The sequence below is a fragment of the Dermacentor albipictus genome, chromosome 9 (genome assembly GCF_038994185.2).
Source record: "Dermacentor albipictus isolate Rhodes 1998 colony chromosome 9, USDA_Dalb.pri_finalv2, whole genome shotgun sequence".
NCBI classification, from domain to species: Eukaryota; Metazoa; Arthropoda; class Arachnida; order Ixodida; family Ixodidae; genus Dermacentor; species Dermacentor albipictus.
The window spans coordinates 3,239,252-3,265,498 of record NC_091829.1 but is presented as its reverse complement, the minus strand read 5'-3'; the positions used below and the strand labels follow the sequence as shown (position 1 = coordinate 3,265,498).

General features: G+C 49.9%; 2 protein-coding genes across 6 annotated transcripts in view; one reads left to right on the top strand and one right to left on the bottom strand.

Moving 5' to 3' along the window:
* The window catches only part of LOC135909196 (sodium-dependent glucose transporter 1A-like), a 115,824-nt gene that overhangs the window by 80,895 nt on the left and 8,682 nt on the right, over positions 1-26,247 (top strand). The window contains exon 1 of one of the 3 annotated variants that reach the window (XM_070525710.1): positions 12,710-12,861. The exons of the other annotated variants lie outside the window; for them this stretch is intronic. Within the exon in view, the coding sequence (XP_070381811.1) occupies positions 12,725-12,861 (137 nt within the window). The 5' untranslated portion in view covers positions 12,710-12,724. Of the gene's footprint in view, positions 1-12,709; positions 12,862-26,247 lie in introns of those variants that run through there. 3 annotated transcript variants of the gene reach the window in all.
* Positions 7,592-25,891, bottom strand: LOC135909195 (sodium-dependent glucose transporter 1-like). 3 transcript variants are annotated; one of them, XM_065441031.2, is made up of 7 exons: positions 25,780-25,891; positions 25,469-25,707; positions 23,695-23,797; positions 13,546-13,763; positions 9,811-9,937; positions 9,591-9,749; positions 7,592-9,535 (listed from the first exon to the last, which is right to left on the bottom strand). In XM_065441031.2, the coding sequence occupies exons 2-7, from the start codon at positions 25,559-25,561 to the stop codon at positions 8,583-8,585; spliced, it is 1,653 nt and encodes a 550-aa protein (XP_065297103.1). In that variant the 5' UTR covers positions 25,562-25,707; positions 25,780-25,891; the 3' UTR covers positions 7,592-8,582. The 3 variants fall into 3 exon arrangements, with proteins under 3 accessions (XP_065297103.1, XP_065297102.1, XP_065297105.1); XM_065441030.2 differs by having other exon boundaries at positions 25,469-25,859; XM_065441033.2 differs by lacking the exons at positions 13,546-13,763; positions 23,695-23,797 and having other exon boundaries at positions 25,469-25,862.

The following is a 26,247-nucleotide window of genomic DNA, read 5'->3' as shown; positions in this document are numbered from 1 at the left end:
CTGCAGTGGGCGTAACCAGGCTGATGATGATGATGATGATTATGATGATGATGATGATGATGACCACGTACCCCTCCCAGACAATGAGTGTCCTTCATGCTTCAACACGTATTTTTCATCTATATTTAATACCGAATATCACTCCACCCTACCTGATGTTCCCGATTTGTACCATCAGTACATGACGCCCATCGACGTTACTATCGACGGCATTGCATCTCTTGTAAAAAATCTTAAGTTACCTCATTCTTGTGGCGTCGATGAGATTAATTGCAAAATACTAAATAACACCGTTATGACTTCTAACAAAATATTATATCACATCCTGAGGCAGTCACTAACTTCAGGAGCGCTCCCGTCAGATTGGAAGACCGCGAAAGTAGTTCCCATATTCAAAAACGGTGACAGGTACTCACCAGATAACTACCGACCAATTTCCCTCACGTGTATTTGTTGTAAAATGCTCGAGCATATAATTGCTTCTCACATATACAACCATCTGAAATCAAACAACTTTTTTTTTCACTAATCAGCACGGGTTCAGGAAGAGTTTGTCATGTGAGACACAACTTTTAGTATTCACGACTGACCTGCATTTAGATATGAACCATAATGTACAGATATACAGCATATTCCTTGACTTTTCCAAGGCGTTTTGATTGTGCAGCCCACTGCCCCCTGATTTCAAAGTTACACGCACTAAGATTGGACTCACTGATACTAACTTGGCTCCAGAACGTTTTTTCTAATCGCCGACAATTTACAATCGTTAACAATCTTTCTTCGTCCCTTTCCTATGTCACTTCCGGAGTGCCACAAGGTAGCGTTCTTGGGCCGCTACTATTCTTAATATACTTTAACGATCTAACTAATAACTTATCATCCCGACTGCGAATATTCGCAGACGACTGCATTATTTACCGCCGTATAACCAGCCCTGAGTACCTCGTTCTTCAAAACGACCTTCAGCTTATTTTGAATTGGTGTAACACTTGGTTAATGACTCTTAGTTCAACTAAATATAAAGTAATGTCGCCTTCACTCGTGAACACTCTATCTCTAATTTCCAATATAACGTAAATAACAAGGAAATTTATACAGCTACTTCCTACAAATACTTAGGCATTAGTCTCGCACCAAGCCTTTCCTGGACCCATCATGTTACTACTATATGTGCTAATGCTTCAAAATCACTGGGGTACTTACGCTGAAACCTACGTAATTCGCCCTGCAACATCCGCAAGCTAGCTTATCAGACGTTTGTTGGCCTCCAGCTCGAATTTGCCTCTCCAATCTGGTCACCCCATCATAACAACCTAATCAGCTTATTAGAATCAGTTCAAAATGGGGCCGCCAGGTTTATCTCAGGTAACAAAGCCTACACGCAATTCAAGCATCTCATAAATAAAACTTGATATTTCACTTCAGCCACTAAGTACTCAACGCGATTTTGCTCTCATATCATTATTTCACAAGTACGTTCATATGGTTAGGAAATCTTCTTCACAGCATGAAGTGGCACCTTGCACATCTCGCAGATTATACAATCATCTCAGCTTCAGGCGCGTCTACGGGAACACTCATGCATTCAGTTGGTAGGCGCTTCCTCGTGCCATTCGAATGTAGAACGCTCTTCCTGAGTTCATCGTCTCCGGACCTAATCGCGATAAATTCCGCCAGCTCATCAGTTCATATTCCACCGCCTAACTTCAAGAAAGTGCATGATGCATTTTCTTCTGTTTTCCAGTTATGTACTTTCTTGTTTATGAGCTCATTATTTCGCTTATTACTCTTGTATGTTTTTAGTATTATTTAGTATTTGTACTGGAGTGGCTACATTTTTTTTACATTATTTATCAAAAGAACTGTATCGTTTGTCTTTTCTTTAATATGTACATTACCGACCCCGTTATCTTCGTACAATGCTTTAATGCTAGTATAAGATGTGTATACATTTTTCCACTGTCTATTAGTGTATGTCCATTATGTTTTGTTATATGCCCTATATACTCTTTCAATCGTCCTGTAACGCCAGACAATGTGGAAAGGCCAGACAATGTGGAAAGCACAGCTAAGAGCATGTCCACTGAGAAGACCACATCTGCCGAATCTTGGCCGCCTCTACCGAAACGACAACATTCACCAACAGAATCACAGCAAGCTTTCGCTGGACAACCCCCGACGTCTACTGTCGGCGATTTGTGCTACCAAGACAGGCAGGTGGCTGATATGCTGCAATCGCTAATTAATACAATGCGCATTACACTCTGCAAATACTGCAAATACTGGATGCACTAAATCCAGTGCTTGCTAGCATCGTTTAAGCATCATAGCTCGACCGATAGTCCCCTTCCGCACTGAACTTAAAAGTGCGTCGATCTTTCAGTGGAATGCCAGGGGTCTAAGGACCCGTATATCAATCAGACTTTCGCCAATTCATTTTTTCAAATCGCTTCCCCATACTGGTCATTTGCGAACCAAATACATCAACTCCACTCAGACTGTCCGGTTATGAATCTTTCGTCTCGTCCACATGCGGTGCGAGCACGAAAGTGATCATCTACATCCGCACGGATTTAACATATGTCGCTAACGCGGTAGAGCCTCATGACGACAATCAATATGTCTGCCTAAATGTCCAAAAGAAGAATGTGTCATTTACACTAATTGGAGCCTACATATCCCCAGCGGGTCACTTTGACGCCGAACGACTTAAGAAAATATTACTAGTGAACAATGGCCCCTGGGTTATCACAGGTGACTTCAACGCGCATCTCCAGCTATGGGGAAGCACTAAAATTGACCCAAAGGCAGGAATCTTGCCTCCTTTGCGGCCGACCATGATTTGTGCTGTGTGCATGACGGCAGCGCTACATTTCTGCGAGGCACGGCCTATAGTAGCTGCTTGGACTTAACTTTGGTGTCACGGCGCTTTGCCTCGAGCGTCCAATGGTTTACGGACATAGAAACACATGGAAGCGACCATATTCCAACATACATAAAGATTGGAGGAGTTGAGCGACGCTCCTCTACTGTCTTGCGTACAGTTGATTGGTCAAAGTTTAAGAAGGATATGTATGATACATGTCGGGAAGGCCTTTCACACACTGTCGAAGAAGCAATCGCAGAGGCATTGAAAACATCCATCTGCTCGCTTACAAGGTCAGCAAGGCGAACAGACTTGGGCATGGAACTGGAGAGGCTGCGTGCGGCACGCCGACAGGCGGAGAGGAGGAATCGGCGCACGAAGTCCGTCTTGGATCTGAGGGCTTCACGACGCATACAAAAGAAAGTCCAGCGTCGCATGGATAAATTGGAATATAAGCGATGGAAAAGTTTCTGTCAGTCGCTTGATCCCCGAAAATCGCTCTCGCACATGTGGAGAACGGTTAGGGGCCTTCGCTCATCTCCGCATCAAAGGCAGCCCTTCGCTGCTCTGGCCCTCCACCAACTCCGCTCGGAACTTCAAGTGGCTGAAGAGTTCTGTGCACGGGTTGCTGGGTCCGTGGCCATCATTACTGACGCAGTATTGAATGACCTTCCTGAGGCACGTGTAATAGAAATGAACGTGGTATTTTCACTCCAAGAGCTCGATGCTGCGTTGGCGACCTGCAGGCGTTCTTCGTCACCAGGACCTGATGGCATCACGTATGCTGCCCTATGCCACCTTGGACATGGTGCACGTGATGAGCTGCTCACTTACTACAATGAGTCTTGGCAGAACGGCGTTGTTCCTAAACAATGGAAATCGAGCTGCTTGATCCCCATTCTGAAACCTGGAAAGTCTCCGTTTGAGCTCTCATCATATCGTCCGATTGCGCTTTCGAGCTGCGTCGGCAAAGTGGTGGAAAGAATGATTCTTGCTCGCTTGGAATGGCACCTAGAACGATTCAACATCTATCCGGACGCAATGACAGGCTTTCGTCGAGGTCGCACGTCCATCGACAACGTCATTGTCATCGTAACATGGGTCCAGAATCAAAAAAGCCTCAAGCGCCTCTCTGCGGCACTTTTTCTAGATATAAAAGGAGCATACGACAACGTCGCCCATGAGTCCATACTGAACTCATTTGAGGCTGTTGGAGTTGGTGGCCGGATATATAAATGGATTCGGGACTATTTGACTGGGAGGCGTTTTTTCTTACATACCGAAGACGGCCCAACTTCAGACCATTACATCTGCCGTGGTGTGCCGCAGGGTGGAGAGTTGAGCCCTATTTTGTTCAACCTCGTCCTGGTAGGACTAGCGGATTACCTACCGCAGACAGTTCATGTCTCGATATACGCCGACGACATTTGCATCTGGGCCTCTGTGGTGACTCGCCCTCAGCTAAGAGCCAGGCTTCAGCGTGCGGCAACCATGACGGCGTCTTATCTCCGAGAAGAAGGCCTCAGTGTGTCTACTAAAAAGTGCGCGTTACTTGGTTTTACGCACAAACAAATGTCATTGTATTCTGTTTCCATCAATGGTCAAGCTGTATCCTATGCAAAGACGCGTCGCTTTCTGGGCGTCATCATTGACCGCAACCTCTCGTGGAGCCCTCACTGCGTCTATCTGAAGAAGAAGTTAGTCGCCATTTCTCAGGTCTTCAAATTTCTCTGCGGAAAAAACTGAGGTACACCTGTTCATTCTATGTTGCAGCTATACAGGGTTTTGTTTCTCGGACTCCTACGTTACAGCCTACCAATGTTGTCAAATGCATGCAAGACGAACTTTCGCGCCTTGGAGAGCATACAAGGTCAAGCCCTACGCACGTGTTTAGGGCTGCCTCGGTGCACCACAACAGCAGCAACAATCGCCATCGCGGGAGATCATGTAATCCAGACACATGTAGCTGTCGACTCTCTCAGAGTGCACATTCGCCATCTGTCAAGGATCCCCGACCATCATTTGGCCTCCCTACTAGCCGAGAGACCTCAAGCGACCTTTTCACGAGTGATTAGCGCTCATCAAGAGTGCATACCGGCATCTTTTACACCGGCGGCGAAGCCTTCCTCTCCCCTGTGGTGCCTGCGACAGCCTCAAGTGAATTTTGCTATTCCTGGAATTACAAAAAAGTCCAATCATCCAGCGCGGCTCTGAAGAAACTTATGCTCCTATTACTGCACCAGACGTATCATGACCACATTCATATATATACCGATGGTTCGACCTCACCTGCCAGCTCAACTGCCGCATTCGTCGTTCCAGCCAAGAACGTTACAGTTAAATTCAAGTTGACGCACGCGACTACATCTACATCGGCAGAACTTGCAGCCCTCCATGCCGCTATGATGTAGTACATCACCGAAGAGCCAACAGAGAAATGGGTCGTATTTTGTGACTCTAAGGCAGCCCTTCGCAGCATTAAGTCTGCATTACCTCACAGAACTTGCGAGCAGATCATATCTGACATCAGGGAAGTGCACCACCATGCTCTGGAAAGAGGACTTCACATTATATTTCAATGGATTCCTGCTCACTGTGGCATCGTCGGCAACAACCTAGCTGACAAGGCTGCCCGGTGTGCCCACGAAAATACCAAGACGCGTCCAACACCTTTGGCGAGGTCGGACGCTGCCAGAGAACTTCGCCTACTTGCACGCAAGAAGTCACAAGATCTCTGGATTTCAAGTGCCTTCAATTGCAGATTACGTAAGCTGGACCCCACGCTACGGCTACAACTGCCATCTAGCCTTTCCCGCGGCGAAACAACCTTGTTGTGTCGCTTGTGGCTGGGAGTGGCGTTCACGAACGCATACTCCTACCGTATGGGAATGGCTGAGAGCCCGATGTGCGACTCCTGTGGGTGCGAGGAGACCATCGAGCACCTATTGTGTACCTGCCCTCGCTACGATGTCCAACGCCCCTCTCTGCGGGCAACTTTACGTCGACTGGACTCGAGACCGTTCACCGAGTCAAAGATACTCGGACCGTGGCCCGCACTGGCTTAAAGGGCCCCTGAAACGGTTTGGACAAATTTTGTAGACGTGTAGAGTTCAGCTTAAGTAGAACATTCGTACCACAATTTAAGTGAAGCGTTACGTATTAATGGAGCTACAAGCGATTAGAAGTTACCCTCCTCCCTAGCCATGCTTTTCCTCCTCAACTCGTTCGCCGAGTAAGCGGGGCTAAGCTCCGCCTTCACTGGTTCAGCGTCACGATGCGACGTCACATCGTCCACTTCCGGTTGTTTTGGATCCCGCCCCGCCCGCGTGAGACCTCTCCGCTAGCCGCTTGGCCGTCGACCCCAAGCGAGAGCTATCGAAGCAGCGTGCGTTGCGAGCATTCTGTCGTAGCGCCGAACGTGTCTTGTATTCCGGTAACCACAGGCAAGCTGGTCATTTCGGCAAATGACTGGAGGCATAAACTCAAGCTGATGAAGGAACCTTAGCGTAGACGTACGTGAGCGGCCTGATCGGTCTGCACGGTTCATACACTTGTTAGCGCAGCGCTGAACCAGCCAAACAAAGCGCTAATATTGCTCTAACCAAGTGTAAAACATTTTAAACATTTATAAAAACAACGTGTTGATGATTACACTCCTGCGAAAAATACACACCAGCAGCAAAGAACACACTTCGTTGCTGCTACTGTGTATGGTTGAGCTCTGTGCCACCAGGTGGCTGCACCGTGCAGACCATTCACATTTGCCCTTCTGTTCATCTCATGGCTCATCCCGTTACGGCACAGTCAAGCTGCCAGACCCTGTCCCCTTGCGCTTGCGTTTGCCCTAATACCGGACTCGGGAAACGCTATTGCGTTAGTAATCTTCCGGTGTAAAGTGACGGCCATCATCATCATCAGCCTGGTTACGCCCACTGCAGGGCAAACGCCTCTCCCGTACTTCTCCAACAACCCCGGTCATGTACTAATTGTGGCCATGCCGTCCCTGCAAACTTCTAATTCTCATCCGCCCACCTAACTTTCTGCCGCCCCCTGCTACGCTTCCCTTCCCTTGGTATCCAGTCCGTAACCCTAAATGACCATCGGTTATCCTCCCTCCTCATTACATGTCCTGCGGTGACGGCCACAAACGCGCAAATCCTGGCCCCGATCAGATAGCGGCAGTCCGATGCGCAGCAGCCAGTTCGCTCGTACGCTGCCTTGCAGAGGGACACGATGTCGCAGCTTGACATATTGCCAGTCGCTACGTTTGCAGTTCACAAGGCAACAAAGTCGAATCATAGTGCTCGCGAAAAGACTGAGACCGACTCTGACCGTGGAGCTCTCGTCAAAATGGAGTACGTTGTAACACAAGCAGACGACACTTGCTGTGTGCCGGAAGTGCTTAAGTGTACATAAAATTATTCTTGTGCATTCTCTTTGTTACTTTCTTTTCATAAAAACAAATTAACTAACATTCCAACTATTATGAAGATCATTTGATATCGCTTGGAGAAAGTAATGTGTGGAATATAACTAGCCAATCTATATGCGCATTCTGTCAATAGCTCAAGAAAGGGTGCATATAAATCTGAAACTCTAAAGTTTGATAAATAATTACAAGAATTGTTACAGGTTCTGCTGTTGGAAAACTACTCAATGTTAAGACATCCCCATTCAGCACGCAAAATTTGAAGTCAGTATAAGAACTCTGAAACAAAGGTGACCCCTAAAGACGGATCTTTATATGTCGAAAAAGGAAGGTTCTGCAGCCACTACTCGCCAAAATAACTCGGAGTAATGTTTTTGTGGCACTCTTGTTCCACGTACATCAGCAAACCTGGAAACTATTTTCTATGTAGCGATAGACGCGCCGTGCTCCAATGCTGTGTCGCCGCTGCCAGGTATGGCCATGCAGCGCGTGGAACGTGTTCAGTACGTCGCGTGACCTGCTCGGTCGTGCCTGGAGCCCGTGCTTGCTTCGGTGTTGATGCGCGCGCACCACATCACGGCGCACTTCTCGCACGGGCTTGAAAACTACGCGCCTGGCGAGTGCGTTTGGCATTACCGTCTCGTTTAGGCATCAATGGCGCATGCCTGTTCTAGCAATCTTGCGTTGCTGTGAAATGGAACCTGGCCGCGGCCACCTTGCAGCTCGGACATGCGCTCAATTCTGTAGTAAGAACATTTATCCCGAGAACAAGAGCCGGTTGCGCGGGGCGCCGTGCCACAAGTGCGTTCTTTCTCCGCTCACCCGTGCAATTCGGTCGTACGGCAGCAGCGTACTGCTTACACATAGGCTGTGAAAGTCACCATTGCCGGCTTATTAAGGCGAAGGTCTTATACGCCTCACGAAGCGAAAAGTCCGGCATTATCATCCGATGGCACCAAAAGCTGCGTGACCAACTGATGGCTGAACCTGCTGCGGTTCGCGCTGCGACATCCCGCGCTGAACAGCCACGGCGTCGGCCGGACGCCACGGCCCACACAAGAACCACCGAAATTTCATTAAGTTCGATTAAAGGAGATTAAGGCGTATTGATTCAGGTGGATTAAAATGGATTAGGGTGAATTAAGGTTGGTACAGATTAGATCATGGTGGAGTTTTAATTGAAGTTGGTACTCATGCCTTCACATCACGTGTCTTTTTTTACAGCTGGGTGACAAGAGCGCCGCTACTCGTCCACGCAGTGAACAACTGTTGTCGCGTCCGTAGTTAACGCGACTTGTAGGACCGCGCTTCGACCGCAGCGGGCAGCGGGGCGTAGCCGTCGCCGCGGCGCCGCACCAGCATCCTCGCGACCAGCAGGAGCAGCAGCGAGACGGCCGCGAGCGCCGCCAGCGCGTAGTGGAAGAGCATCGGTTCGCGCTCCATCTCGGCCCCGAGGCAGAGCGGCGCGAACGCCGAGCTGGCTCCCACCACCAGCACCGCCAGGGCGAACCGGCCCCGAGAGACGCCCGAATGGTCGTGCAAGAGCAGCAACGTCGAGGGCATCACGGGAGCCATGGACGCGCCGGCCAGCACCGCGCCGATCCACATCGCCGGCGCCTGGTGGCCGAAGGCGAAGCCGAAGCCCGCCAGGGCCAGGAGCAAGACGTTCGAGCACAGCAGCACGCCGAGCGAGCCGTGCTGCTGTAGCCACACGATCGAAGCGCCCCGCACGGCGCTGAACGCGGCCCAAAAGCTGGACGTCAGGTAGGCGGCCACGGTCTTGTTCTGCCCGAGGAGAAGCGCGAACGCGGCGACGAGCTGGCTGTAGATGATCTCCATCGCGACCGACGTGAACAGGTACGAGAACAACACGACTACGATTCCGCTGCAAGGTGCGACGGGGCACTGTGTCTCCATAGCCCTTAGGTCCTGGTGCCGAGGGTCAACAAAGAACGCGACCAGCACCAGGAAGACGACGACGAACACGTACAAGGCGACGGCCCAGTAGGCGTACGCGACGTAAACAAAGTCCTTGTCTTCGAGGCTGGTCAGGTAGGCGAGCTCCCTCTCGACCGCCGGCGGCATGTCTGACGGTGGCCGAAGCACGCTTCGCTGTGTCAGGAACGGTTCGCCCAACACGGGCGCCAATGTGCAGCCCATGCAGTGCATGAAGCTGAGGGTCTGCAGCAGGAACCCGCTGGCCTCTCGCCACAGCGCCGAGATCCACAGGACGCCCACTGCAAAGGCCGCGTTGTGTGACTCGCGAGCAGGCGTGGTCTTGAACGAACTGACCGATGTTGATGGCCCCGAGGGCGAATCCTCCGAGTCCGAAGAGCAGCTCACTCTGGAAGAGCGTGTCGAAGTAGGAGACCCCGAGGCAGGCCATGGCGAGGAAGAAGTCGAGCACCACGAGGAGCACCTGCGGGTTCACGGGTCTCAGCAGCACTCCGCCTGCAGCACGCGCGCCACGTTGCGTAGTGCGCGCCCGGCGCGGGCACGGAGCGCGACTCACCGGCCACGGCTCCCAAGAAGTACCCGACGCCCCTGGCGGCCAGCAGGAACAACACACGAAACAGGCCCACGTCCAGCGTCACGGCCAAGTCTTGCACAGTGGGGCCAAACAGCGCGTAGTACATGCCCTGTGCAATCGTGACCCATCGCGCTGCTATAGGCTAATGATGGCGAACGAACTATTAGGTAGCGATAAATTTTATTTCGCTGCGACCAACGTCGTTGCGCTCATGCCTTCAGTCGCCGTTCTAACAGCCTTCCTGTAATCTGCTGTTTCACTTTTGTTTCACTTTTGTTGGGAAAAGATTCTCTCAGTCCTGAGTTAGCCAAGCCACGACGGCTTTTAATGCTGGCCCCTCCTTCTAAAGGTAAATAAACGGGATTGATTGATGGAAGTCGCAGAGTAGAGGTTTGCTCGAAATATCAGTTTCTTTAAGTCGCCATACTTGTTGCTAAGTTGACATACACTTTAATCCTTGACCAAAGCCTCTTGCAAACATCGATTGCATTTGTTCTAATAAAGCTCGCAGCTGAGCTTAAGGGCCAGGCGGTGTATGTATCGCGAAACCTGCTCTCCACTTGCTTTGCATAAGCGCGATTATGTGGGCCTCTTTTATTCCGAAAAAGTCTTAAAGTTTCGCCCGAGTCGCCAGCGAAGTAACGCCACTCCAGCTGGAAATCATCAATGGTTCAATTTCAGTATTTCTTATTGAGATAGCATTCGCATGGACACACTAGCCCCATTTTTACTTTCGTTGTCTCCGTCGACGTTGTCGTAATGTTCTGCGTAAACTCGAAGAGCGACAACGCCGCCGCCGCACGCTGTGTGTGCGAGGGAAAGCGTGTCAGGGTGAGCCGGCGATCAAATCAAACCAGTTTATTGTGACATGAACATGTCTACGCAGAACGTGCCCACGGAGCGAGGCAAAAGGAAGAAGCTAATAGACAATGCCTCACCCCGTGTCACACATCAATGGCAGAAAGGTGAACATGTTCATTAAACAAAACAAATATTCCGTAGTTCAATTTTGGCGTGGTTGTAAATTAAACAAGACACGTGGCCTTATAAAAGAAGCAAAATACATTAGTAGCGCTACAACGCACGATACAAAAGATAATAGAAAAAAATTAAGGTTGAACCCTCTTTCACAGGAATCGACAGAACACGAAAGTGAAACGTGTCTTCGCAAGGAGCTGTTGCATGTTTGCTTCGTGAACTCGCGGTCCGCTGCAGCACACGATTTGCAGGACGGCGATCGCATTGCAGGTTTGCCGGACGAAAGCGAGATTCGCCCGTCGACTCCGTTGCCTTTCTGCGCCGCGTGGAGCAGCTGTTTTCTTAGTCGGTGCCATCGAAGCAGTAGGTGGCGTGTAGGCACTGCTGATGCATGTTGAAGAGGCATTCCGTAGGCGACGAGGCGCCACAGGCTAAACCGACGCGAAAGGCAAACCATGCGCTGCAAGTGCCAACACCAAGCGTTGGAGCCTCCGCTGCGCTGTGACTACCGAAGCACTCCCTGTCGGCGCTCGTTAGTGCCACGTGCTTCGCTTCACCACTGCTATCTTTATCTCACAAGGTAGGCAGTTGCAGCACTGCCGAAGGTACGAGGCGCACACAGGTAATATCCTTGCGCAGCGACATATATATATATATATATAGTTCCAGGCGTAACTGGCTGATTATCGGGTATACACTAGAGAGTTTTATTTTTGATGGCTACATGATATGGTAAAGCGATACGTGACATGATAGGACTTACCGAGAATTACTGCGGCAGTTACCGCCGTTAACCGTAATAGCCACCCTAAACGTGATTACGCAGCCAACGTGGCGGCACCCATATATAGCTACTACGGTTGGCGTGTGGCACCACGTGCGGAAAGGGATTTCACCCGACCTTCTCTCGCCATGGCTCGTCGAAATGAGGCGTGACTGCTCCTGCTACGGTTGGCATCTAGCACCACGCGCAGAAAGGAATTTCTCTCACCCGACCTTCACACACCTTGCCTCGTCAAAATGAAGCGTGACTTCCTAATTCGCCATGACCATTGCGAGTGTCTGCCGGTCTGGCGGAAGCCATGCGCAGTGTTTACAGGCATCTTTTGTGTTTGTGTGTGTGCGACTTTAGAGAGACCCTTTCCTCGAACGGTCAAACTCTACAGGAGAACTTCCACGAACCAGCAACGCGCAAAAGAGACAGACAAGCGTCTACCATTCCAGGAGGTTGGACGCCCTCCTCCTTGCAGCAGGCTTTCTGTGACGGTCACGTGACGTCGACGGAGGCAAGATCCCTCCCACGGTTGTAGAGAGCCTATTTAAGGGGCCCCGAAATGTACTCTTTAGAACACTCCATGCTCTTCTCATTTTCGTTCACCAACTTTTGAATAAACCGTGCAAGTTTCGCACTAGAAATCGTCTCGCCCTTGCTTGGTCGCCATGGTCTACCGGAAGCCTGCAGCCCGCCGACTACGCCACCCAATAAGTAACGTCGGTCGAGCTTCGATAGGCAGGCGCCGCTACAACTTGGCTGCAGTACGATACGCTACCCTGGAGTACGCAACACTGCTTCGATCCGAATTCAAGCTTGTTACATGGCTCTCCGCCCTGTCAGCAAAAAACAAGCGGCAAAATCCGTCATCGCTAAGTCTCATCTCAAGCTGACGTCGAATCATTAGGTATGCATGCACTGTCGTAATTATTGAGATCGGCTGTTTGTTTTCATGCTGCTATAGGACTACAGACACGACACCGAGCCATAAAACTGACTCGGTTTCTAGTTAGCAAATGGCGCCACAGCACTAGCATTGGTGATGCGTTGACGATACCGAGCGCTATAACGGCATTCACTGCGTCATTAATTTACTACCCCGCTCTAGCATGGTACGTGATGACGGTAGCGAGCAAACGCTTGGCTATGTTATCAGGACAGTCGAACGAGCCAGCCCGTTGGCAAAGGCGCCGCAGTTGGAAGGAGGGCAGACGCCGATGGTCAAGGGGCTGCAACGGCGTGCGTCAGCAAGAACAAGCCTCTTGCAGAGTCGTCTACGCGAGGTTCGTATGGGCAGTGGTCTGCGATACCGTGTGCCTCGTGTCTTACTCGATCATTATGTGCAAACTCGGGCGAAATACTCTTCAACGAGTTTCACCACGGTCGCCAAGAAATAGCGTGGCCTTTGTTTCCTAAGAGACGCATTCGGTATTACGCGTGATATCCGCGGAGGTTATATTTTTTCATATATTCGTGCTTGATCCGATTCAGTGGTCGCTTTGCTAGTACCCTCTTCCACTCACGGAGGGCGCAACAAGCGGCGCACATATTTGCATTAAGTCGACGTAGCGTGTCTGTTTTTTTTTTTTTCCGAGTCCTTAAAATTTCCATCACACGTTGTATTCGGCGTCGTGTTATATATGGTGCAAGCAGGTTTTTAGAAGACGGATACGTCGGAGGCAGTGCAAAAAAGTCTAAGCATTTCCTCTAAATTCGCGACTGCATCACCGCAACGCTTCCATTGCGCAATTTCAAAAGTACCCTAATGTAACTGTGTCAAAACGAATTACACCCATGGTTATTTGCTACTCAAGCCGTGTGATACAAGCGCATAGCTGTCGTTTAGTGTGTTCATATGACCGGCCCGAAGAAGCGCTACTTGGGCCACATACGAGAACCTGTATCCGCGATGTTACGTAATGCAGATCGGATCCACTTGGTGGATATAAGCGATAGAGGAGGCGTGCCATTCCGAAGAAGCTGAGGTGAATGCAGAACGTCTGCGCCGTCTTGACGAGCCTCTCCCGGCGACTGGCCTCCATGTGGGACTCCCTGACCGGCACCGACTCGAGGAAGTGCTCGTGCGCCCACTTGCGGTGCAGCTCCTGCGCTTCCGCCCGGCTCGTGACGTCAGCCACCGTCGCCGACTTCCGGGGCGCTTGAGGCGACGCGGTGGCTGCTGCGCCTGCGTCGCTCGCTTTTAGAACGTGCCCCGAGGCGCATGCGCGAGACGCAAGCTGCGTTTGCGGTCTGGCACGCTATGTCGCCGATTTAGCGGGAGCCACAAAAGCTGCCCCACAAGATTTGCATAAACAAACATGGGCGGCACCCACCGAAGCGACGGCTCTAACCTGGCACCAAACTGGGCTCGATTCGTGGTGACGCGTCAAGTTCGCAAGCTGGGAGAAGTGACTGCAGTTATCACTTTCTCTCAACTAGCGTGTGTTATGAAGATTGATTCGACGCCGCTGATTCCGAATTCGATTGCGGATTTCATGGCTCCGTAGGCCCAACACGGCTTCGCTTTTCTCGTGAAGGCACGTAAAGTTGGTTACTCAAAAATGAGCGCAACTAATTGTTTGCTGCTAATAGAATAACCCCTAAATTGTCATTAAACGCTAAAACACATAAGTAAAAGTTACTATCCTTATAAAATGGTATATTTTATTTAATTATTTATGATAGCTTTTCTTACGACGTAGTGGCGCTGTCAGCGCAAGAAGCCATCCGCACACGCAAAGCCCAATTCTAAACCACTTCACTCCTGCGTGCCCCAACGCTAACACCCGCAAAACCTTTTGGGGCCCCAAACTGTTGGGGAGTGTCGGCCTGACAGCAACGCGGCGCTACGAACGAGGGTTCATAAACAAAGCTCCGTAGCTGAAGAAACGCGTCCTGGTCCGGGGCCCAATCAACCCATATCTGGAGTGGTCGCTCTAAAGCAGATCCCAGAGGGAGGCTATGCTAGATTAATCGAAAAACGGAAGAGTAACGTCGCCAAGTATACGACAAATCAAGTCCGTAGAGGGGTAGAAGGTTACGCTGAAAGCACCTGCGCTCTGTGATGTCATCTATAAATACCGACGATTCCACAGCGGCACCCAAATATCCAGAAAATTAACTTGGTGTCGATTCTGCCGCATACGTCAAGCAACGAAACCTATATCTTGATGCGTGACCCGCTGTGGTTGCTTAGTAAGGCTTTGGTGTTGCGCTGCTAAGCACGAGGTGGCGGCATCAAATCCCGGCCACGGCAGCCGCATTTCGATGGGGGCGAAATGCAAGAGCAGCAGTGCGCTTTGATTTAGGCGCACGCTGAAGAACGCCAGGTGGCCGAAATTAGTCCGCAGTCCCCCACTATATACGGCGTGTCTCGTGATTAGATCGTGGTTCAGGCACGTAAAACTCCGTATTCTGTTTTTGTCGGCGCGTACCGTATTGAAACGATATTACGGAACATACAAAGGCAGATAAGACACGGACACAGCTGAATTTTATCTGATGACACCTCCTTTTCGCTGTGAACCGCATTATAAATGCCAGACTTGTGGAGGCTCGCGCAGCCATCGTCTGCGATGTCGTCCCCGAACGTCGCTTGCTTCGGACGACCCTCTCGATGGCAGCGCGGCTGGCTCCCTTGCATGGAGCTTTTCTTTCTTTGAGTCGGTTTCGTTTTAGAGCGCAGCTCTTTGGCGTCCGTTCCTGGGTTTCGCGTCGTCGTCGGCGTTGTCGTCGGCCTCGTAACCAGCTCCGCCCCCCTTTCATCCCCCCAGCGCTAGCAGCGACCGACTGATACCGCTGGATGCCGCTGACGCCGCTAGAGAGTCAAGATAACGTGACTGCATAGAACACCGTCGCCGCCATGCAGAAAGAGGAGGAAAGCCCCCCCCCCTGTTCTTGTGTGGCGGATAGGGTGCTCTTCAGTTGCCGACGCGCCGGTTATTTCACGTAGGCCCCGGCACGTCGACGAATACGTGACCACCTTCCCACGGCTAGACCTGGTTCTTAGCGCTGCGGAAGCGAGGGTATCATATTGTTTGTGTCGGCATCGGCGGCGTTGTCCCTGAAACCAACTCCGCAGCTGGGGTTGACTCACTATCGGCGTCAGCGGCATCAGTCAGTCGCTGCTATCTCTTCCCTCCTCCCTTTATCGTGTTGTCCGCTTGCTGCGCGCGCTTCTGCCCCCATCGTTTGCCGCTGGGTGTACACGCCGCCCCCCTCCCCCCTCTTCCTGCGAGTCTCCGGTTGTCAAAGCGCCGGCTCGAACTTAATTCCTTTCTTCGCTCCTCCTCCAATGCAACCCCTGTGCGGTGGCAATCAGAGAGCCAGATCGGTGGCGGCGGATCTGTATATGTGCACCGCCCGAGCCGAAATTGCCGCTGCCGTTCGCCCTGTGCGGTGGCAATCAGAGAGCCAGATCGGTGGCGGCGGATCTGTATATGTGCACCGCCCGAGCCGAAATTGCCGCTGCCGTTCGCCACTGCGAAATTATCTGCCAGTTCTTTCTGAGCCATGAGCGAGACGACCGATGGAAGTCACGACTTCATGACTGTCAAGAACTGTTAGTGGAGTCTTTGTTAAAGGAATACGTGTGAAAAATAAAAAAAATTCTGTGATAGCGCATACATGTGTTGCTCGATTTCTTTGCCTCAATCTATCGAAAAGGTGAAACAGCTTATTTGCTGCGCTCAAATTTCGCATTAGGAAGTAACGTAATCGTCGGTAATTTTTTGATTTTGAGTACAATAATTAGTTGAGATTCTGACGCGCATGGCCAATTTCAAGGCACCTTTTACTAAAACAAGTGCGCGTCAGGACCGTGCAAATATGATATACATATATACACGCACCATGTGATCAGCTTCCCGCACTTCACACGCACAGTTTTTGTCCCACTTTCGTTATCGTTAAAAAATGGGCGCGGCGGCCCTCGAAGCACGCGTCTAGTGACGTGCTGTAGGCGCGGATGTTGAGGTGGACACACGTGCCTGAATTCACCGTCTCGTGTACAGCGAAGCGTCCCTATTACGGCTGCGCGCTTCGCGTCTTGTGCCACGCGCAGTGTGCAGCCAAAAGACGCAAGCCCCTAAAGCCCCTTAAACTTCGTAAAGTAGTGCCACGCTTTGAAGAATGCCGCTTCCTCCTCCAGCGCTCTGGCCGAAGCCGACACCGCGTCGCTATTGGCCTAATGGCATCACGTGGCCCCTTGCGCCGGCTTCGTTTGTTTACAGTCGCGCTTCAGTGCCATCTTTGCTCGAAAGGCGGCACTTGTTGGCGGCATTCCTTCCGTTCCTATTCTGTGTTGTTTTGTACTTGTGAACGCCTTGAAGGATGTTTTGTGGCAACTGCGACGTCGCTTCACGTCATTTTCTGTTACCATGACCTGCTGCGCGTTTGGATGCCAATATAGTTTTAGCAAAGGCAAGAATATGTTCGCGATACCGTCCGGTAAGCGCAACGGGTTAAGAAGAAAGACATGGCTTCACCGAATCGGGAGGGAGAACTTCCGACCAACTTCCTCCGCGCGACTATGTGATGTAAGTTGTGACTCTCTCAGAGTATTGTATGTGCCAGGCTTGCGTATTGTGCTGCGGGCAATAACGTAGTAGATATTGCACAGTTCACTGTGCATGTTGTCATTTGTACGCACGCTTTAACATGATTTTTACGCAACGTCTGCTTTGCTTATATGCGCACTACGTGGTCGTGTTAGTCATATTTGGTGCGCTTAATCGTTTTGAACGCCAACCGGCTTGAGTTCGCGCGCACGCGAGGTTGCGTGCGATAACGTGATTACGAAATTTTTAAGATTCAGCGCAGTCCTTTTGATAAAATTTCAGTCTCGATCATGAAAGCGCCTCAGGAGAGCAACTCTCTGCCTTTTGTGGTTACTTACTAGCCTTCTTTAGATAGACTAGCTTTGTTTGCCACATTTGTTCGTGTTCCTCGATGGCGGTCGCCCGGTGGATTTGCGATACAGAGGCACCGATGAAAAGCGTGCTTGCTCTCCCGAAACCGTGTTACGCGGTGCGTTCGTCGTCGAGCGACCGCATCATATGTAATTGAGACGTATGTGCTAATTCGCGTGAGCTTTAAAGTGTGCGAAGCTTAAGATGCGGCGGTGGAGCACTCGCAAAGAAAACGTGCGGTCGCCCGCCCGTTCCCTGGCTGGTTTAGTCGTCGTTCGTGCTTAGTTGTTTGCTCGTTCGTTCGCACGCTCGTTTAGTCGTTTGCTCGCTCGTTAGTTCGCGCGCTCATATAGTCGTTCGCTTGCTCGTCTATGCTACTATTAGTTTCTACAGTCACTATGCCTTATTGAGACGCGCTTGCTGTAGGACTCTTAGGCTGGTGCGTTTATTTACGCAATGAGACAATAAATGGTGCACACGGACTTGTAACTGCAAAGACAAATCTGTAATGCATCTGTGTGAAAATAAACTGTTAACTTGCAACTCGAATGCCGTTTCATATCATTTTAACCTATGGATAAAACCATTTCACTTGCCGCAATTTCGGCCGCGTCATGGCGGAGGGATTCTTTGCCCGATCATGACTTCACTAATAAAGTCATATCTCGCAAATGTTACTTCGAAGGGAGTGCAACCGTCCTCAATGCATGCACCTCAGTGCAACTCGGTTCGCGACAAGTACGTCACTTAGTAAACGGACGAACCAACGCAAGATGAAGTGTTATTCGTGATAAGTCGTTAACCTCAAAAATTACTGAAGGCCACAGTAGTCTTGTTTGAGATTGGGTAAAGCATTGTTATCGCGCTCCCGCTTCGCGCACGAATGCTAAAAACTCATTTTATTTTCTTGTGTACGCACAGTCCCTACTCGATGATCGGCCGCGGTATTTCTGTCGGCTTTAAGACACGAGAAACATAATAGCACCAGCGTCCACCTCTGAGGCTTTGCGCGCGCTTAGATTGGCAAGCACACACGTTGGCGGCACTGTAGCTTGTAATACACTTTCGAGCCTCCAGAGCAGTGATCTCCGTCAGCCTTCGTACGTCATAGCTGATACGCGCCGCGAATTCACATGGTAAGGGCGGCGCGGATTCTTTAGGCTGAGGGCTTGCTGGAAGCCAAGAGGTTGTCATTCGATGGTAAACGTGTTATTTACAACCATTCGCAACAATATCTTGCGACACGCCCTTGACAAATGTTGCGTACCTAACTGTAGGGCACGCGATACATTCGCAGTCGTCAACGCACAGCGTTAACACTCCGTCAGATACTTTTTTTAAGAAATAGTTATCAAAAAATGAAACAAAAGCTGCCGTTACCGAATTTGTATAAGCATCCGACTAAAGATTCTATGCTGTACACGAAGTTACGCGGAGCTGGAAAGCCAACGTGAACTCCTAAAGAGCACTGCCTTGCTATGCGTGCATTCACTCTGCGAAAGGTCGTCTGCTGCGCTCGAGCAAGTAGGCGGTGCCATGGTCGAGGAGGGAGCGTGAAAGAGAGGAGAAACGAGGAGGAGTGAAGGCGGAGGAGGAGAGTGGCACTACTTTACGAAGTTTCAGGGGCTTTACAAGCCCCTGGCCGCAGACGCCCTCTGTCGCCTCCCTCGCCAAACACTGCCGTCGTCCTCGCAGCATCGCGGTGTGCATTTCTGCGTAGCTTAATGTGAACCGTGCGGGGCAAAAACAGAACTGTTGCGGGATATTAAACGTTGCGTACATAGAATGTCAACGAAGACAATTGTACGCATCGCATTTAGTTTCATATCGCTTAATAAAGTTGAATGAGAAGAAAGGGGCTTCACCGAGGGGCCCGTTTGTTATTAATCATATCATAAGAAGCCAGCAAACAAAGACATCAAGGACAACACAGGGGAAAATTACTTGTACTTACTAATTGAATTAAATAAATGATTAATTAATGGAATAGAAAGTGAATGAAAAACCAACTTGCCGCAGGTGGGTAACGATCCCACGTCTTCGCATTACGCGTGATATGCTCCACCAAATTATCATTTATTTAATTCAATTAGTAAGTACAAGTAATTCCCATCGTGTTGTCCTTGGTGTCATTGTTTGTTGGTTTCTTATGATATGATTAATAAAAATCGGGCCCCTCGGATAACCCCCTTTGTCTTCTCTTTTCATTACACAACCAGGGTCTCGAATCCGGTAACACTGATGCCCTCAGGTAGCACGTGTGGGTTTATTGACCAGTTGCCTTCACCCAAAAAAGATCGCGTACTGGTCTGCGGCCAGGCACGTAGCCAGGGGGTGGGCCGGGGGGGGCCCGGGCCCCCCCCCCCGGGCCCCCCCCCCCCCCCCCCCCCCCCGCGGTTGTATGTAGAGCGGGCCCCCCCGCTCTACGCGGTTGTATGGAACTGGCGGCCGCACAGCGTTACGCAATTCGCGGAACTGTCAAAACTGATCCACAAGGCGAAAATAACTGATATTCGAAACTATAACATGTGAAAGACTGAAGAAGCCGTAAAAAAATGAACGCAGCCTGAAATCAGTAAAGAAGAAACCTGGCATAGGACAAACCATGATGTATGCACTAAAAGATAAGAGGGATAATATCATAAGCAATCTCGAAGATACAGTAAAAGCAGCGGAAAAATTCTAAATTGACGTGTATACAGTATCCAGAGGAGTCACGATACCTCACTTAGAAACAGTAATGAACAGGATACAGAAACCCTCCTATAACTAGCGATGAGGTCAGAAGGGCGCTGCAAGACATGAAACGATGAAGAGCGGGAGGAGAAGGTGGAATAACAGTCCATTTAATCAAAGATGGAGGAGACATAATGCTTAGAAAACTGGCGGCTCTTTATACGAAGTGTATATCGACTGCAAGGGTCCCAGAAAACTGGAAGAATGCAGACATTATACTAATCCACAAAAAAGGAGACGTTAAAGAATTGAAAAATTATAGGACCATTAGCTTGCTCCCAGTATTATATAAGATATTTACCAAAATAATCTCCAATAGAATAAGGGCAACACTGGATTTTGTCAACCAAGGGAACAGGCTGGCTTCAGGAAGAGATACCTTACAATGGATCACATCCATGTCATCAATCAGGTTATCGCGAAACCTGCAGAGTACAATAAGCCTCTCTATGTGGCTTATATAGATTACGAAAATGCATTTGATTCAGTAGAGATACCAGCAGTCTAGAGGCACTACGTAATCAAGGACTACAGAACTCTTACGTAAAAAGCTTGAAAAATATTGCTACATGCGTGTGGTATTTGTTTGTTTGAACGAGGTGCGTGGGCGCCATCACTCCAGAAAAGAGGAGGAAGAACGAACTGGGCTCGCGCTGTGAATCTAACCGGTCAGCGCAGCAACCGTTGTTGTAAATATAATCTGTAAATAGTTTTTCGTCTTACTGGCTCGTCCTTCGCGTAAGAATCTATACAGAGGTTCTACAGCTACCTTAATCCTACACAAGAAAAGCAGGGAGATACCTATAGGGAAATGGGTCAGACAGGGAGAGACAATTTCTCCAAAGCTATTCACTGCGTGCTTAGAAGAAGTCAAGCTATTAAACTGGGAAGGCTTAGGAGTAAAGATCGACGGCAAATATCTCAGTAACCTTCGGTTTGCCGATGACATTGTTCTATTCAACAACAATGCAGACGAGTTACAACAAATGATTGGAGACCTTAACAGAGAGAGTGTAAGAGTGGGGTTGAATATTAATATGCAGAAGATGACGATAATGATAAATAGCCGGGCAAAGGAACGAGAGATCAGGATCGCCAGTCGGCCACTGGAGACTGTGAAGGAGTACGTTTACGTAGGTCAGTTAATGACAGGGAACCCTGTTCATGAGAAGGAAATTCACGGAAGAATAAAAATAGGTTGGATCGCATACGGCAGACATTGCCAGCGCCTGACTGGAAGCTTACCATTATTATTGAAAAGTAAGGTGTGCAATCAGTGCATTTTGCCAGTGCTGACATATGGCGCAGAGACTTGAGAAGGAGTTAAGGACCGCGCAAAGAGCGATCGAACGAAGATTGCTAGGCATAACGTTAAGAGAGAGAAAGAGAGCGGTTTGGATCAGAGAGCGAACGGGTATAGACGATATCCTAATTGACATCAAGAGGACAAAATGTAGCTGGGCAGGTCATGTAATGCGCCGGTTTTATAACCGTAGGACCATTAGGGTTACAGAATGGGTACCAAGAGAAGGAAAACGCAATCGAGGACGACAAAACACTAAATGGAGCGATGAAATTAGGAAATTCGCGGGCGCTAGTTGGAATCGGTTGGCGCAGGACAGGGGTAAATGGAGATCGCAGGGAGAGGCCTTCGTCCTTCAGTGGACATAAAACAGGATGATGATGATGATGATGATGGCGGTGATGATGATGATGGAGGTGGTGCCCCCCCCCCCCCCCGAAAAAATATCCTGGGTACGTGCCTGTCTGCGGCAGAAAGGTTGTTCCGCATCCGCCGCCTAGGTTTGTGAGTGGTGGAACTGGTTAACACTCCCAGGGTTAGGAGTATTGAGTGTGGAGTATTGAGTATGAATAACGCCTGAGAAATATGGAAGAAAGTAAATGGGCTGGGAGTTACTTTGGGCTGGGAGAGTGTTCAGGTATCTGTACAGGAAAAACATTGAATCACAGTGGAGGAAAAGAACTAGGAAGCTTACCAGCAAGTATGCGGCCTGTAGGGTGGGCAACACAGCAACAAAGACGGTCAAGCGGAAAGTCAGAGAGGCTGAAATAATCTCATGGGTGGCGGCAATGGAAAGGAAACCTGCCATGAGTAACTACTTAAGAGGAAAAAAAAGCGAAATCAGGAAAGAAACAATTTATGATAACTCAAAGGGAAGCTCATTACTTTTCGAAGCGAGATCGGGATGCCTTAGAACACGTACCTATAAAGCGAGATATAAGAAGGAACAAGAAGCATGTGCTTGCTGCGGTACGCTAGGGAAACTATGGAGCATGTTTTATTAGAATGTGAAGACGTCTACCCAGTGGTCGATTTAGGCACCACTGGTTTCCTTGAAGCCCTTGGGTTCAGCGGGAGCAGTGGTAAAGCAAACATGTCCGCAATAGACATTAGTATACGAGGCGACTGGAGGATTGGTGGAAGAAAAGTATGGAAACGACAAAAGACGGAGACGTACAAAAGCACAGTTAGCAACAGGGGTTCACAAAATTTAAGTTTGGGAGTTCATAGCGTTTATTTATTTATTTTTCATTGTTTAACTTAGGTGGGACATTAGGCAGTATAATAGCAAGAGCTTGGTGGCGCAACCCACCGCCCCGTTCCAAAGGGGACGCTCATAACATCCATCCATCCATCCATCCATCCATCCATCCATCCATCCATCCATCCATCCATCCATCCATCCATCCATCCAGGATTAGTTGTAGTAGTTACACATAAATACCCCGGAAATTGGGTGTGAAGACGGCGCTGCGTTAGCTCAATTGGTACAGCATCGCACGCGTAATGCGACGGCGGGGTATCGTTCCCCCACCTGCGGCAAGTTGTTTTTTCACCCACTTTCAATTCCATTAATTTCTCATTTCATTATTTCAACTAGTAAGTGCAAATAATTTCCCCTGTGTTGCCCTTGGTGTCTTTGTTTGTTGACTTTTAATAAGGTTGAGAGCTTCCTCTACCTCTGTCTACACCATCCCTGTGTCTTTTGCGTGCTACAGGTTGAAATGGAATGCCAACATCCCGAAGCTTGGATTATATTCTAATTATTAACCTCTTCCCAAAGGCTCGGACAGGCGCGTTGTATAACGCGCGATATATTTCAGGACGTCAACTACGTTCTCAGCAATATTTATTTGCAATTAAATCAGATTCGACAGAATCCAAGCTCATTCATTCATCTTTCATCAGGTAGGGACCGCTGCAGGTTCTGGCGCAGAATGTTTACGCTACCCTCTATAGCTAAAAGGTGCTCGTTAGTGTGAATTCCACCGCAATACTATCAACTTAAAATTAAATTGACAAGTAATACTCCACGTTCAAGGCAGCAGAAATGTTGTCGCAGATTAACGCGCGTCACATGCAGTACGCCGCATGCAGCGCCACTGCAGTGCTTGCGTCGTAGCTGCCGGCGCCTCGCGTCGCGTGGCACTGCGAGCCCGCGGTCGTACCTTTCGTCGGGGGCGTCGCCGGCTGAGGGAACGGCGGCGAGGCGACGTCCGCCGGCTGCGTCGGTGTCTCTCCGGGGGCGCTGAGCGGAGAGCTGCTGGTCGCCTGCATCGTGGCATGCCTCGAACGTTGCTGCAGAACCTTTTGGTTGTGCCCCCGCCACACCCCTCCTCGTCCTACACTGTTGAGTGTATTTTACATGCGCAATGGCCAGCTCTTCAAATCGGCGGCGTTTGTCTGAGGCCGCCAAGCAAGCGAGCGAGGAAGCGCTTGGAGGGGAAGAAAATCGCGCGCCGGGAACAGTGCGAAGGAGCGCCCTCAGCGCGCGGCAAAGCACCGAGAGGAATGTGTTACGTAAGGTTTAGCGGAGTGGCGATGGACGAACGAGGTCAAGCGTCGCGGAGCAGGAAGGCAGAAGGATGCGCGCTGCGTTGGCGTCGTCTGGCAGTTGGTACTGGTTTTGTTTGCGATGCATACATGGTGGGTTCGTCTCCTGGCAAGGTCGCTAGGTGTGCGAGTGAAAGCGTGAGCCGACGATGGCCGACGGCGTCCTGGTCGTGCGCTACGGGATCCATGCGCGTCACTCGCGAAGCGAAACGTCGCGGTAACTTTTTGTGGGAAACAGAAAAAGTATGGCAATTTTAGTAACTATCTTTTCTGTTATATTCTGTGAGCTTGCTTTTCTGTGACTTTACAAAACGGTCTGATTATTATTCTTCCGTGGTTTCACTGAAAGGAAGTTCCATAGTGATTTTGAAATAGCGCGCAACGGGATGGCGCAGCGGTGAGGACGACGAACAGAGGCGTTATAACTGCGTCCTTTCTGTTGTGCCGTCCCGTTGGGCGCTATTTCAAGATGGTTCCCATGTCAAAACAGCAACTAGCCCAACATTGAACTCTTTTAGATAGTTAGCTGCTCGGGTTTGATGTTCGGCCTTGCTCCGAGCCGCACGACTCGCCCCGCGAGACGCTGCCGTGGCCGGTGACGCAGCAGCAGCAGAGACGCCACTCTGTTCGCGGTGTTGTTGACTTTACCCTGTGGGGACGCATTGTGCTAAAATCAAGAAAAAATTGTCTTCGACCATATACAGAAGAGATCCTCCTTTAAACATAATCTCCGTTTCTTCATTTGAAAGCAATTCCCTGTAGTAAAAGTATAAATTTCCAGCTTTTTCGTTGTTTTTCACATTTATTCTTACAGTTTAGCTGCATGATCGCGATACCTTAATCCTCTGGGTTTAGCTGGCATGATCAGCATTCTTCTCTCATGCTTACGTTTACGTTCTTGTGATGATTACGAAGCTGGCAAGAACGCATACGCTTAGCTGTTCCTTACGTTGCTCGTTTTGCTCTGCCAAAAGAGAAAGGCGTCCCTCGCCTTGCGCATGACTCGCGGGTTGGCACACAGTGCTCGCCCACTCGACCGGGCGTGAGCTCCAAGTATGTGCAGCGCGGGAGGCACCGGACGGGTCGTGAGGCGCGAAGTGGCGCGCCAAAAGCGCCGTCTCGTTTCTCGGGGGCGAAGTAGCCAGCGAAATGCGTGTGTATCAAAGCAGGCCTGAATATCAAACGAGACGGAATATCCAACCGTGCCCTGTTGGATATTCCGTCTGCGGCAAAATGTGCAAATGCCGCAAGTTGTGCGAATACATTTGTCATTGTGCGGTTGTGACAAGCACGGCGGGAGCACAGAGGAAAGTCACGGGGGGTCACGTGATCGCCTTCGTTGCGCTATAGCATACACGTAGCCCTTGGTGCTCTACAAGCCGTGCTTACGGGGAGCGAGGTCTGCGTGGCCTTGACTTCGGTGTCTGGCGTCTGCTCGAACGTGATCATGGGCCGCTCCTCGGGCTCCTGCTGGCCGGCCATGGCGCCCACTACGGCGACGGCGGCAGCCGCCTTCCTCCTCGGTTGGCTGCGGCAGCGGCTTGGTCGGTTGCGGTGCTCATCGGGGGTGAACAACCCACTCAGGGGATCGGCCGGGAATCGGGCGGTGCGAGCGTTCCAACAAAATGCTACAAATTTTGAGCAATATAAATGCAGTCAAAACTGGTATCTGCAAATTGAGATATTAAACGTGACCTGACCCAAAGTCGCAGCTCACGAAGACGACGAAGCTCGCCTCGGTGGTTGTACGCCGCGAGTTTGCGAAGGCTGAGGTGGACACCACCGAGTGTTGTTGCTGCTGTTGTCCCCGCGGCGCATGCTTACAGTGGGCCATGAGTGGGCTGCTTAAGACAAGCGGATAAGGTCGAATGGAAATTAGCAGTTTGGAAGTGGAAACGTAGAAATTAAAATTTTAGGGTGCGCAAAAAAAAAATGCAAGAACACAATCAACGCAAAACAAAGATGTTTTGTTGCCTTCAAAGATATGGCACGTACCCACGAGGGGGAATGCGCAATGGAGAAACGTAATAGAATGCTTTCTTTCCCGCTAACTTAATTGCCCGTGTCAGCTATGTTTAAATAAAAATAATAAATACTGAAGAATTACTCAAAAGTGATCGTGCCAATTTTCGATAAAGCCGCCAGAGTATAAAAAATACAATTGATGA